The 12,173-nt window shown below is 44.8% G+C and overlaps 1 protein-coding gene and 1 long non-coding RNA gene across 3 annotated transcripts in view; one reads left to right on the forward strand and one right to left on the reverse strand.

Moving 5' to 3' along the window:
* The window catches only part of LOC114568192 (phosphofurin acidic cluster sorting protein 1), a 35,425-nt gene that overhangs the window by 16,524 nt on the left and 6,728 nt on the right, over positions 1–12,173 (reverse strand). For both annotated transcript variants that reach the window (XM_028597633.1, XM_028597641.1), the window contains 8 exons: positions 11,357–11,446; positions 6,379–6,541; positions 4,214–4,308; positions 2,949–3,032; positions 2,721–2,780; positions 1,894–2,045; positions 1,229–1,310; positions 908–970 (listed from right to left, as the gene is read on the reverse strand). In XM_028597633.1, the coding sequence (XP_028453434.1) occupies positions 908–970; positions 1,229–1,310; positions 1,894–2,045; positions 2,721–2,780; positions 2,949–3,032; positions 4,214–4,308; positions 6,379–6,541; positions 11,357–11,446 (789 nt within the window). The remainder of the gene's footprint in view (positions 1–907; positions 971–1,228; positions 1,311–1,893; positions 2,046–2,720; positions 2,781–2,948; positions 3,033–4,213; positions 4,309–6,378; positions 6,542–11,356; positions 11,447–12,173) is intronic.
* Positions 1,273–2,986, forward strand: LOC114548881 (uncharacterized). Its single transcript, XR_003691446.1, has 3 exons — positions 1,273–1,334; positions 1,888–2,067; positions 2,751–2,986. It is a non-coding gene; the product is annotated as an uncharacterized LOC114548881 (long non-coding RNA).

Raw genomic sequence — 12,173 nt, forward strand, 5'->3', positions numbered from 1 at the left:
ATATTTATGTATATATATATATATATATATATATATATATATATATATATATATATATATATATATATCTATATATATATATATATATATATATATATATATATATATATATATATATATGTATGTATGTATGTATGTATGTATGTATGTATGTATGTATGCACACGCACATGTCCAAGTAGTTGATGATATTATATCTTTTTTACGATGTGATGCAACGTTTCAGATGTGTGTGACGTCTCTCTCTTTGTGTCCAATAAACTATAAACTAAACTCTTCTGGTTAAAATAAAGCTGAGGCACATTAACGTTTGAACACACATAATACATCATTAGTTATAGCATGACCATTGCTCCATATCAACCAGACAACATCCTGGTACTTCACATGAGAGGGAGGAAGCCAATCAAAGCACAGAGCTGCAGTAAGAGGCGGAGCCACACTGGAAAGAGGAGAGCTTCAACGTCATACTCCAGAAATGAAAGTGAAGTTTGTCAGAGTGTGAGCCACGCTGCAGTAGAGACAAGACTCTGTTTCTCTCTGAAAGAAAAGTCATCAGGTCTTCCTCAACAACACAGCAGAGTGTCTGCCAAACACTGGTGAGTACAGCTGGTCACATTTACACTTTCTACAACCAGGATTATCACTAAACTTCACCTCTACTCACAAAGGAAACTGGTCACAATATAACTCTGGCTGTTTGTCTGCAGGCCCACTATACAGTAGTCCACTTTAACAGCTTTAAACAGTGTCTCTGTGTCAGTTCTCAGGACTTTAGGAACTGGTTACTGATCGCCTCCAACACACTACTTCCTCTATTTCCTCTGGCTGTTTCACAATAAACATACGCGCGTGTGTGTGTGTGTGTGTGTGTGTGTGTGTGTGTGTGTGTGTGTGTGCGTGTTACCCCAGGGCCGGCCTCCTCTCCTCTGGACTCTTCGGGGCCGTCTGCAGACAGCAGCTCTGCTGCCTGAAAACAACAACAGCATGCAGTTACACACTGGGACCAGCAGGGGGCAGCACAGCCATTGTTATTATCATGCTGGATGAATGGATGAGTAGTTAGGGCTCCTAAATGTGCATCAGTGTTTCCTAAAAGCTCAAGATGACATCCTCAAAGATATTCAGATTCCTGTCCCAGAGGAGAGAAGAAACTAGAACATATTCACAGGTTTATGAAAACAAATGTTGGTCACATTATTATATGGTATTATTGATTTGAACTCACAGCTGCAGTTTGTTCTTTCTGTTGGCTCCTCTGACTGTGGACGCGCCCGATCTCCGTCTGGGAAATCTCCTCGAAGAACGGCCTGAACAACAACATCATCAGCACAGTGAGCTCACATTATTATTCTAAGTGTCTGACAACATTATGGGATGGATCCCTACAGAGATAGACCTTTTAGTTAAAGAGTAAGATCCTTTTAGTTTAACATGAAACAGCCCCGAAATCACCATCACGAAACTCCACCAGACTCCATGTAAATAATCAGGACTTTTATCATCGTTTAAACACACTTCATTCAAAGTGGACAGAAACTAAATAAAACTACCAAAAGCCGTCTTGGTTCATCTTTCCACTGTTCCAACAATCACCACTCTGGTTTGGTTGAAATAAACCCTTAATTCACCCATTTACATGTGGAGATATGCTGGCTCTATACACACTAAAAGTCCTGATTATTTACATGGAGTCTGGTGGAGATATGCTGGCTCTATACACGCTAAAAGTCCTGATTATTTACATGGAGTCTGGTGGGTTTGGTGATGGGGATAGGTTGTTCCCATCAGAATCATGGGGATAGGGTCAGAAGTGTCCCTTTAACGTAGTCAAAGGTTAACAGCGGAGGTGTGTGTGTGTGTGTGTGTGTGTGTGTGTGTCTGCAGCAGGACCTGAGTTTGGGTTTGGGTGTGCTGACTAAGATATCGTTGTCGTCCAGCTCCGGGCCGCTGTCACTCTGGTTGTACATCTCCAGACTGTCGTAGAGCAGGTCCAGGTCCTCCTCGGCCTCCTGGCCCCCACCCACCAGGTCGGAGTCCAGAACCTGCAGCAGATCACATGGGCAGGTAGGTAGATAGATACAGACAGACAGGTAGGTAGGTAGGCAGACAGGTAGGTAGGCAGACAGACAGACAGACAAACAGACAAGTAGGCAGATAGGTAGGTAGGTAGGTAGATAGACACAGACAGACAGGTAGGTAGGTAGGTAGATAGACACAGACAGACAGACAGACAGGTAGGTAGGTAGGTAGGTAGGCAGGCAGACAGACAGACAAACAGACAAGTAGGCAGATAGGTAGGTAGGTAGGTAGGTAGATAGACACAGACAAGCAGACAGACAGACAGACAGGTAGGCAGATAGGTAGGTAGGTAGGTAGATAGACACAGACAGACAGACAGACAGATAGGTAGGTATGTAGATAGACACAGACAAGCAGACAGACAGGTAGGCAGATAGGTAGGTAGGTACGTAGGTAGATAGACACAGACAGACAGACAGACAGGTAGGCAGATAGGTAGGTAGGTAGATAGACACAGACAAGCAGACAGACAGACAGACAGGTAGGCAGATAGGTAGGTAGGTAGACAGACAGACAGACAGACAGACAGGCAGACAGACAGACAGACAGACAGACAGACAGACAGACAGACAGACAGACAGACAGGTAGGGTTGTTTGAAACTTGGTCAGTGAAGGGGAGGCAGCAGCGAGTACAAACCTCATCAGTGACTTTGAATCTCTTCAGCAGAGCCACAAACTTCTGTTTGAAGTTCGGTTGCTGAGAGAAGAAGAGAAAAAGAGAAGAAGAGAAGAGAGATATTTAGTTACCTGATAAGACTGCAGTAAGTCCTTACTATCTTTCATTCACACACACTACATCTAATGCTGCACCAACAGCTACGCTTCATTCCTGGAAACGGGAGGCTCCGATTGGCTCCTTGAGTACCTGAGTCAGGGAGGCCGTCCGGACCATCTTCCTGCGAGACTTCTTCGTCTTTGCCTGGACATCGTCCTCATCATCGTACATGTCCTGAAACACAGCGAGAGGAAAGGTCACGTCATTAAAAAATAACTCACACATGATCAGCTGTTGGTTTAACCCGCAAAAACTTTCTATGTCAGAACTATGACAAAAGAACGTTGAAAAAAGCTACAAAAACGCAGGAAAAAAATTTACAAAAAACATTTTTTCTTTAAAGACGCTGAAAAAAAGTGACAAAACAAATCTGAAAAAGTGAAGAAAAAAAACAAACATCAAAAACATCGCCAATGGTGGCAAAAACTTGTTTAAAAAAGTGAAACAAAATTGGAAAAAGCGGCAAAAAACGTGTTAAAAAATTGACAAAAACATCATAAAAAAAAACGCCAAAAAAAGTGACACAGAAATTGTCAAAAGGGACAAAAAAACCATCAAAAACATTGCCAAAGGTGACAAAAACTTGTTGAAAAAAGGGTCAAAAAACGTGTTAAAAAAGCGACAAAAACATAATAAAAAAACACCCAAAAAGTGACAAAATTATCGACAAAAGCGTCGTGAAAAGAACAACAAAATATTGAAATTTCGACCCAGAAAAAGTAGCAGGTTGACGGGGCTAGCAGTTAGTTAAGATGTTTTCATGCTGCAGTGAGACAGGTGTGTGTGAGACAGGTGTGTGTTATTGATAAAATGCATCATTCAAAGAATCAGGTAAACCACAATAGCACGTACACATCAAGACTAATTCTTACAAATATACAGCATAAATATATAAAAACTAAATAATAATAAAAAATAACATACATAACATAAAATATATAAATAAGAAGAGGTAGAAGTAAAGGTAAAATCCCATTCAGTCCGAGGTCTCCGGGGTTGCGCACACACACACACACACACACACACACACACACACAAACACACACACACACACAGATACACACAGATACACACACACACACACAAACACACACACAGATACACACACACACACATACACACACACACACACACACACACACACACACACACACACACACACACACACACACACACACACACACACACACACACACACACACACACACACACACACACACACACACACACACACACATACACACACACACACACACACACACACACACACACACACACACACACACACACACACACACACACACACACACACACACACAGCTCTACAATTTCTACAGGTGTGTTGGGTCACTCACCTGGGGAGGAACTGCATCATCGCTCACTTCCTGTTCGGAGGAGAAGCTGTCGTCATCATCCTCCCAGTAGTTCTCTGGGTCAGGGGAGACATCTGCTGCACAGACACACACACACAAACACACAAACTGACGACACACAAATGCACAAACGCACACTGGCGATACACAACTACTCTGACTGAAGGCCTCTGATGGTCGTTTGCTGAACTTCAGGTTTTAGAAACTAAGTACAGTACAGGCCAAAAGTTTGGACACACCTTCTCATTCAATGTGTTTCCTTTTTATTTTCATGACTATTTACATTGTAGATTCTCACTGAAGGCATCAAAACTATGAATGAACACATATGGAATTATGTACTTAACAAAAAAGTGTGAAATAACTGAAAACATGTCTTATATTTTAGATTCTTCAAAGTAGCCACCCTTTGCTTTTTTTGATAACTCTGCAAACCCTTGGTGTTCTCTCAATGAGCTTCATGAGGTAGTCACCTGAAATGGTTTTACCTTCACAGGTGTGCCTTGTCAGGGTTAATTAGTGGAATTATTTCCTTATTAATAAAAAAGCAAAGGGTGGCTACTTTGAAGAATCTAAAATATAAGACATGTTTTCAGTTATTTCACACTTTTTTGTTAAGTACATAATTCCATATGTGTTCATTCATAGTTTTGATGCCTTCAGTGAGAATCTACAATGTAAATAGTCATGAAAATAAAAAGGAAACTCATTGAATGAGAAGGTGTGTCCAAACTTTTGGCCTGTACTGTACATTCACTAAAGTAGCGTTACTTTAGTACAAATTCAAGGTACTTGTACGTTACTTGAGTATTTTAATGTTCTGCTACTGTACTCTGCTACATAACCCTAAACCTCTGGGGCCCCCTCTAACCCTCAGGCCCCTGGGGCCCCCCCTAATCCTGGTATCACCTCCCGTTAGCATTCCACTGACCGCCATTTTTTTTTTACGCCACTTTGACGGAGAATAACTTTACATCTGAAGTGTTTAAAGACTCTATTTCTCCGTTGTTTATTTCTAAAGAAACACGACAATGTATAAAAGGCTCCATTACCTTGTAGCTCACGTTATGGCTCCGTAGCAGACGCTTTTATAACAATAGGCTAACGATTGGGTCATAACCACGAGACTTACTGTCACACAGTAGAGGAATTACCGTATAGTACAGGAGAAGCTCACAGGCAGTTTGGACTTCCATTAGCTGTTTAGGTTTAATTACTAATGTTAACTAGCATGTTAGTGATCAGTAACTACTAATGTTAACTAGCATGTTAGTGATCAATAATTACTAATGTTAACTAGCATGTTAGTGATCAATAATTACTAATGTTAACTACCATGTTAGTGATCAGTAATTACTAATGTTAACTAGCATGTTAGTGATCAGTAATTACTAATGTTAACTAGCATGTTAGTGATCAATAATTACTAATGTTAACTACCATGTTAGTGATCAGTAATTACTAATGTTAACTAGCATGTTAGTGATCAGTAACTACTAATGTTAACTAGCATGTTAGTGATCAATAATTACTAATGTTAACTAGCATGTTAGTGATCAATAATTACTAATGTTAACTACCATGTTAGTGATCAGTAATTACTAATGTTAACTAGCATGTTAGTGATCAGTAATTACTAATGTTAACTAGCATGTTAGTGATCAGTAATTACTAATGTTAACTAACATGTTAGTGATCAGTAATTACTAATGTTAACTAGCATGTTAGTGATCAGTAATTACTAATGTTAACTAGCATGTTAGTGATCAGTAATGACTAATGTTAACTAGCAAGTGATTAATTACTAATGTTAACTAGCATGTTAGTGATCAGTAATTACTAATGTTAACTAGCATGTTAGTGATCAGTAATTAGCCTGTGTCTATGTTATCTCCTTACATATACCTCCACTCTCCGTCTCTGTGAGATTGGGAATGATTGAGATTTCTCTCTCACAGCTACCAGAAGACTTCACACTTTCAGACACGTTGCTCACGTCACATCTACGTCTTCAAGCTCAGTTGGAGGCTGCTCAGTAACACTCAGCCAGCACCGGGAAAGAGACTTCTGATATCCTCCACTGGTCTCAGACCAGAGACACGGGGTCTGCTGGTCCAGTATATATACTGTAAATGGTCTCTCCTCACCCAAGGCTTTGGCCTTGTTGCCGCGGTGACCGACCGTGTCCTCCTGCTCGATTGGCTGGCTGGAGAGAGCCTGGACGCTGAGCTCCGCCGCGCGCTCCGCCGCGTCCTTCAGGTTGCTATGGAGACCGAGGATGTGGTCGCCGTGCGTCGGATGCTGCATCACCTGGAGACAGACGGCAGGATGACACACAGCTCGCTCACATGTAACCCTTTACATACATGACTCCACTAGCAGGTATCGGTCTCTCTTCACCGACCAATGACAAGCTGAGAAAACAGGCTCCGCCCTCCTACAGCCACTGCACGGCTGCACCTGATTGGACGAACAGTTCACACCGGGTTACACAGCATCTTACTAATATTTTATGTGAAAAAGTAAGTAGCTCGGATTCAACTTTATGCAAATGAGGAGCTGGAAACCCAGCGCCCCGCCGCCATGTGACTGCTGACACAATTTCCTGATGTTAAACTCAGACAAAACTGAAGTTATTGTGATAGGACCAACGCACCGCCGAACTTTGTTTTCGAAAGATATAGTTACTCTGGATGGTATTACCCTGGCCTCCAGCACTGCTGTCAGAAATCTAGGAGTTATTTTTGACCAGGATATATCCTTCAACGCCCACTTAAAACAAACCTCAAGAATAGCCTTTTTCCATCTTCGTAACATTGCTAAAATTAGGAATATCCTGTCTCAAAACGATGCTGAAAAACTAGTCCATGCATTCGTTACTTCTAGACTAGATTACTGCAATTCCTTATTATCAGGTTGCCCAAATAAGTCCATTAAGACTCTCCAACTGATCCAGAATGCTGCAGCACGTGTTCCGACGAGAACTAAGAGAAGAGATCATATTTCTCCTGTATTAGCTTCTCTGCATTGGCTTCCTGTGAAATATAGGATTGAATTTAAAATCCTCCTCCTGACTTACAAAGCTCTAAATGGTCAAGCACCATCATACTTAGAAGAGCTCATAGTACCTTATTGTCCCACTAGAGCACTGCGCTCCCAGAATGTGGGGCTACTTATGGTTCCTAGAGTCTCTGGAAGTAGACTGGGGGCCAGGGCCTTCAGCTATCAGGCTCCAGTATTATGGAACCAGCTCCCAGTGTGGGTTCGAGGAGGCAGACACCGTCACCACATTTAGGAGTAAACTGAAAACCCTCCTCTTTGATAAAGCTTATAGTTAAGGAGTGAGGAGTTGCAGCGTCCGCCTAACCCGGCCCACTGCTTCTCCTCGTAGTCATCAGTATATATACTGTATAATTAATAATCTAGCGAGAGTAGAGAGAGGCAGGCCAGTACAGCCTGATCCGGTTGGGGGGAGTTCTAGCCCGACCAGGCACCTCTCTTTAACCTGCCTCTCTTAAGTTATGCTATTACAACTCTAGACTGCCGGGGAGGCTGTTCCTCCCTAAGACACACTGAGCTGCTCTCTCATCTCTACTTGTTTGTTACTAATGCTTGTTACTAATCTAGCTCTGGGGAGTTTACTCCCCGGAGATTCTCTGCATTTCCCGGCTGCATCCTGCTGCGTCCTGCTGCATCCGCAGCATCCCCCCGTGCTCTGCAGCGCCACGTCACATCCCGCAACGCCCTGCTGTGATGTTCCTATGCACAGAGTAGTCAGGATCCGGTATAGGAGACTGCACTACTCAGTATGACACGATGTGCCCTGCTATGACATGAACTTCCACGATAACCTTCGAAGTCATTGTGACTTCTAATGTGACTGTTATCACCACTGTTCATCACGCCCCCAACCGGCCCGTCAGACACCGCCTACCAAGAGTCTGGGTCTGCCGAGGTTTCTTCCTAAAAGGGAGTTTTTTCTTGCCACTGTCGCAATAGCCACTGCTAATGCTTGCTCTTGAGGGAATTACTGTAATTGTTGGGGTTTTGGAATTTATAGAGTGTGGTCTAGACCGACTCTATCTGTAAAGTGTCTCGAGATAACTTTTGTTATGATTTGATACTATAAATAAAATTGAACTGAATTGAATTAACAGAGACAAGGACTGAATGGGAAGCTTGAAATGATGCTTTCCCGAAACGGCCATAACTCTATTTTAATTTGGTACATTCATTAAAGGTGCCTAAGTGATGGCTCAACATTTTTAGGTACAACATTTTTTGTGACATCAAACATCTCCTCACTATCCACTAGCTGCCTGTCCCCTGAACACACTGTAAAAACATCTCCTCACTATCTGCTAGCTGCCTGTCCCCTGAACACACTGTAAAAACATATCCTCACTATCTGCTAGCTGCCTGTCCCTGAACACACTGTAAAAACATCTCCTCACTATCCACTAGCTGCCTGTCCCCTGAACACACTGTAAAAAACATCTCCTCAATCTGACATCTGCCTGTCCCAAAACACACTGGAAAACATCTCCTCACTATCACTAGCTGCCTGTCCCCTGAACACACTGTAAAAACATCTCCTCACTATCTGCTAGCTGCCTGGGTAAAAACATCTCCTCACTATCTGCTAGCTGCCTGTCCCCTGAACACACTGTAAAACATCTGCCTCACTATCTGCTAGCTGCCTGTCCCCTGAACACACTGTAAAAAACATCTCCTCACTATCTGCTAGCTGCCTGTCCCCTGAACACACTGTAAAAAAAAACATCTCCTCACCTAGCTGCCTGTCCCTGAACACACTGTAAAAAAAAAACGTGGTCTCTGTAGACAGCCCAGGCTGTCACAAAAAAAAAAAAAAAAAAAAAACTGGTCCAACCTGGACCATGCAAACATAAACAAACTGTGTTCCAGTGTTCAGCCCAATAACAGAGAAGAAGGATTTGGGGGGTAGTGTATGAGCCCCTTTAACAGCCCTATTGTCTGCTCTCTGCCTGCCTGCCATGTCTGACTCCCTGGCCAGGGTTTTGTAGCCCAGGATGGCTCGGTTCTTGTATCTCTTCCTCCTCTGCAGCATCACATGCAGCTGTTCACATGACCTTTGGAAGTGAGGGAGAGACGGAGGCAGTGGGCTACGGGTGAGACGTGTCTGTCTCTCTGATTATACTAATAAACATGACATCTAATCCCAAAATATCAGGGACAAAGGTCATCAAGCACAGCGATATGAACATCAGAGCTGGGAATCTTCACTGGTCTCACATCTGCCTGTCTGTCTGACTACCCTACTACCTACCTACCTGTCTGTCTCACCTGCAGTGAGAAGGTGAGCTCCAGGTCTGTCTGTCTGTCTGTCTGCCTGTCTGTCTGTCTGCCTGCCTGTCTGTCTGCCTGCCTGCCTGCGCTTCAAGTCTGCCTGTCTGTCTGCCTGTCTGTCTGTCTGACCTGCAGTGAGAAGGTGAGCTCCAGGTCTGTGTCTGCCTGTCTGTCTGACCTGCAGTGAGAAGGTGAGCTCCAGGTCTGTCTGCCTGTCTGTCTGACCTGCAGTGAGAAGGTGAGTTCCAGGTCTGTCTGTCTGTCTGCCTGCCTGTCTGTCTGACCTGCAGTGAGAAGGTGAGCTCCAGGTCTGTCTGTCTGCCTGTCTGTCTGTCTGACCTGCAGTGAGAAGGTGAGCTCCAGGTCTGTCTGTCTGTCTGTCTGCCTGTCTGTCTGACCTGCAGTGAGAAGGTGAGCTCCAGGTCTGTCGGTCTGTCGGTCTGTCTGTCTGACCTGCAGTGAGAAGGTGAGCTCCAGGTCTGTCTGTCTGCCTGTCTGTCTGTCTGTCTGTCTGCCTGTCTGACCTGCAGTGAGAAGGTGAGCTCCAGGTCTGTCTGTCTGTCTGTCTGTCTGTCTGTCTGACCTGCAGTGAGAAGGTGAGCTCCAGGTCTACCTGTCTGCCTGTCTGTCTGACCTGCAGTGAGAAGGTGAGCTCAGGTCTGTCTGTCTGTCTGTCTGCCTGTCTGTCTGACCTGCAGTGAGAAGGTGAGCTCCAGGTTTGTCTGCCTGTCTGCCTGTCTGTCTGCCTGTCTGTCTGCCTGTCTGACCTGCAGTGAGAAGGTCAAAGCTCAGGTCTGTCTGTCTGCCTGCCTGTCTGCCTGCATGCCTGTCTGACCTGCAGTGATCAAAGGTGAGCTCAGGTCTGTCTGTCTGCCTGTCTGTCTGCCTGTCTGTCTGACCTGCAGTGAGAAGGTGATCCAGGTCTGTCTGCCTGTCTGTCTGACCTGCAGTGAGAAGGTGAGCTCCAGGTCTGTCTGTCTGTCTGTCTGCCTGCCTGCCTGTCTGTCCGACCTGCAGTGAGAAGGTGAGCTCCAGGTCTGTCTGTCTGCCTGTCTGTCTGACCTGCAGTGAGAAGGTGAGCTCCAGGTCTGTCTGTCTGTCTGTCTGTCTGTCTGTCTGTCTGACCTGCAGTGAGAAGGTGAGCTCCAGGTCTGTCTGTCTGTCGGTCTGTCTGTCTGACCTGCAGTGAGAAGGTGAGCTCCAGGTCTGTCTGTCTGCCTGTCTGTCTGTCTGTCTGTCTGCCTGTCTGACCTGCAGTGAGAAGGTGAGCTCCAGGTCTGTCTGTCTGTCTGTCTGCCTGTCTGTCTGACCTGCAGTGAGAAGGTGAGCTCCAGGTCTACCTGTCTGCCTGTCTGTCTGACCTGCAGTGAGAAGGTGAGCTCCAGGTCTGTCTGTCTGTCTGCCTGCCTGTCTGTCTGACCTGCAGTGAGAAGGTGAGCTCAGGTTTGTCTGCCTGTCTGTCTGCCTGTCTGTCTGCCTGTCTGACCTGCAGTGAGAAGGTGAGCTCCAGGTCTGTCTGTCTGTCTGTCTGCCTGTCTGTCTGACCTGCAGTGAGAAGGTGAGCTCCAGGTTTGTCTGCCTGTCTGTCTGCCTGTCTGTCTGCCTGTCTGACCTGCAGTGAGAAGGTGAGCTCCAGGTCTGTCTGTCTGCCTGCCTGTCTGCCTGCCTGCCTGTCTGACCTGCAGTGAGAAGGTGAGCTCCAGGTCTGTCTGTCTGCCTGTCTGTCTGCCTGTCTGACCTGCAGTGAGAAGGTGAGCTCCAGGTCTGTCTGTCTGTCTGTCTGCCTGTCTGTCTGACCTGCAGTGAGAAGGTGAGCTCCAGGTCTGTCTCCATCAGGCCGTCTGGAGGAAGAAGGTACTCGTTGGATCTCAGCGTTCTCTTTGAGCCCTGAGAGACAGACGGGAAGTCAAAGATCAAAGATCAGTCATTCAGTCAAAGATCAAAGATCAGTCATTCAGTCAAAGATCAAAGATCAGTCATTCAGTCAAAGATCAAAGATCAGTCATTCAGTCAAAGATCAAAGATCAGTCATTCAGTCAAAGATCTAAGATCAGTCATTCAGTCAAAGATCAAAAATCAAAGATCAGTCATTCAGTACATTCAGTCAAAGTTATGGAAAAGTCATGACATCAAAATCATCCATCCATCTGAAGCACTGCTACTCTCTGCTGCTTGGGCGGAGGGATATGCTCGCAGCACCTGAGAAGCCCCGTGTCGAGGAGCAGAGAGTAGCAGTGCTTCGCCTTCTGAGAATATAGTTCCCAGTGTGTGTACGGTTAGAAGATGGCTGTGTGTCATGTGACCTAGTTATGTGTCATGTGACCTAGTTATGTGTCATGTGACCTAGTTATGTGTCATGTGACCTTGTTATTTGTCATGTGACCTAGTTATGTGTCATGTGACCTTATGTGTCATGTGACCTTATGTGTCATGTGGACCTAGTTATGTGTCATGTGACCTTATGTGTCATGTGACCTAGTTATGTGTCATGTGACCTTATGTGTCATGTGACCTTATGTGTCATGTGACCTTATGTGTCATGTGGACCTAGTTATGTGTCATGTGACCTTATGTGTCATGTGACCTTATGTGTCATGTGACCTTATGTGTCATG

The sequence above is a fragment of the Perca flavescens genome, chromosome 2, assembly GCF_004354835.1.
Source record: "Perca flavescens isolate YP-PL-M2 chromosome 2, PFLA_1.0, whole genome shotgun sequence".
NCBI lineage: Eukaryota > Metazoa > Chordata > Actinopteri > Perciformes > Percidae > Perca > Perca flavescens.